This window comes from Somniosus microcephalus, chromosome 3 (assembly GCF_052327205.1).
Source record: "Somniosus microcephalus isolate GS21.2 chromosome 3, FLI_Smic_1.0, whole genome shotgun sequence".
Lineage (NCBI taxonomy): Eukaryota > Metazoa > Chordata > Chondrichthyes > Squaliformes > Somniosidae > Somniosus > Somniosus microcephalus.
The window spans coordinates 308187692-308189871 of record NC_140989.1 but is presented as its reverse complement, the minus strand read 5'-3'; the positions used below and the strand labels follow the sequence as shown (position 1 = coordinate 308189871).

The window sequence follows — 2180 nt, the reverse complement described above, 5'->3', positions numbered from 1 at the left end:
ATGATTTAGCCAACAACTCCAATATCATTGTATTGTGTGACTACCAGGATGGTAGAAGGTGAACCAGATGGACTTGGTCTTTTTTTGTCTAGCAATTCCTACGTTCGTATGGTCTTCAGCCTCAAATACAACCACCCTTCTTCGATTAACGCCAGCAACAGGGCTCTTTGATGGGAATTTTAACATGGTGGAGTGTGTTTTGGGTGCAGATCTGGGGTTAAATCTGGGGAAAATTACAGTGCGTCAGGAAGACAGCCCCAACCCACCGACTTCCGCATTTCACTCCAGCGCGTTAGGCTGTGTGCCGCAACCTCCTCGGGAGAGGCAGGTTGCCAATTAACTTTGTTAATTGCTCAATTAAAGCGATATTTACACGCACTTTCAAGATTAATGTCGGGTCCACGGGTTTCCTGGGCTTCCTGAAAGTCGCCAGTAAAGGTAAGGCGAGAGCACAGCGGCAATTGAGGGGGCTGAATCAAACTCAAGGAAATATTACAATAAACACTCAGTACTCACAACCTGCTTCCTTACCTGCTCGTGGGGAAGGATTTGCTCACAGTACTTTTGCTGAGAGGTTACTTTCTACACTTTGGAGGTTTTCTCAAACACATCAGGATAGGTGGCGGTATGGCTGCCTTAGGACCTCTGATGAGGGCCAATAAGACCAGCAGCAGCACCAGCCTGCTGTTGAGAGACCTGTAGCTGGACAACAGAGAGAGGAGTGGCAGAGAGGTGAGCAGCAGAGAGGGGAACTGTGGAAGAAACAAGGTGAAGAGCTCAGATACCCCTCGGACGATTCAGAGGGAAGGAAGAGGAGAAGGAGAAGGAAGGTGATGAGGGCAATGCAACCCCCAGCTGCTCACATTGCTTCACAGGATTCCAGGATTGCCCTTATTAATGCAAGGTTCACTTAGTTTGCACCAGTGGACCCATGTCACAAGCACATGCAATGGCCACACTTCCCGTCTCCTCTCCCCGCAATGCCACTGACACAAAGCTGTCCTGCAAACAACCAACCACCCCTTGAACATCCCCCCATTGATGATGAATCGGAACACATGAATTGATGGGGACCAAAAAAGTTAAAAATAACTTGCCACCCAGCAGCCAAAAATGGACAAGTTGGGAAAGTGGTGTAAAATAATATTTATGTGACCTAACTAAAGAACAGAAACTTAACAATGCAACATTTTTTCATACACCTATGTGCATATCCTTGTGCAACTTCAAAGACTTGCTCTTCCTTTTCCTACTACTCCTACGTGGTGCAACCCCTGTGGCTTGAGCAGAGGCAGCAGCAGGCTGCTCAGATCCCTGCTCTGACTGCTGAGATGCTCTTGGCCGACGTCATTTGGGTTTTGGAGCCTATGAGGTCCCCGCCAAAAGCTGTTCCACCTGCACATGTGCAGGGGTAGACTCAGCCATCCGGAGACGAGGCAGCATGTGGGCTACTGACTCAGGGCGGGGCAACGGGTGAGAAGTGGAAGCGCTTTGAGTGGAGTCCCCATTTCCTTGTCCCCTTTCGTCATTGTCCCTCTCATGTCCCAACTGGATTTCACTGCTACAACTGTGGTGGTGAGCACTTTGGTAGAGATCAGGGCAGCATTGTAAGGCTAAGGCTAAGGTATCTGTCATTCTATTTAAGGTGGCAGGCATGTTGGCATCTAGAATCTGCATGGCTGTGGTCAAGGTGTGCACAGACTCAGTTGATAGCTGTGTTTGACGTTCCATGGTGTTGGCCACTCTATCCATGCAAGAACACATCATTGCAATGCCCTGCAACACCAACCCACTCATGCTTGAGGCGGACTGTTCCAGCCTCTCTACAATCGTCGTGAGTGTGCTTGGAAGGCCTGTCAATGCATTGCACATTGTCTGCTGCTGCTCAACGATTCTCCTTTTCATCGATGGCCCCTGGGGTGCACTATCTGTGTCCAGCTGAGGAAAGCTTGGCGATGGCTATGCCCTCCGACGCGGACTCTGCACTGCAGTGCCTGTCACCACCAGCTGCTCTTGCTCACTTGTGAAATGTGAGTCACCAGGTGAAAACCCAACTATCTCCCTATGTGGTCCCACTGAAGTGCGGGTATCTGAACTGGTGCATGGTATGCATGAGTCCTGCGATGGTACACCCTCAGAGGACCCAAGCCTTCTGAGGAATCGTCGATGACTTCCACTGA

At 49.9% G+C, this 2180-nt stretch overlaps 1 protein-coding gene across 1 annotated transcript; it reads right to left on the bottom strand.

Moving 5' to 3' along the window:
* Nucleotides 1–1194: 1194 nt before the first annotated feature.
* LOC147122128 (uncharacterized) lies at nt 1195–1797 on the bottom strand. The gene is given in 1 exon segment (XM_085978223.1): nt 1195–1797. A coding segment is annotated over 1 exon segment (603 nt).
* Between the last annotated feature and the right edge of the window lie 383 nt (nt 1798–2180).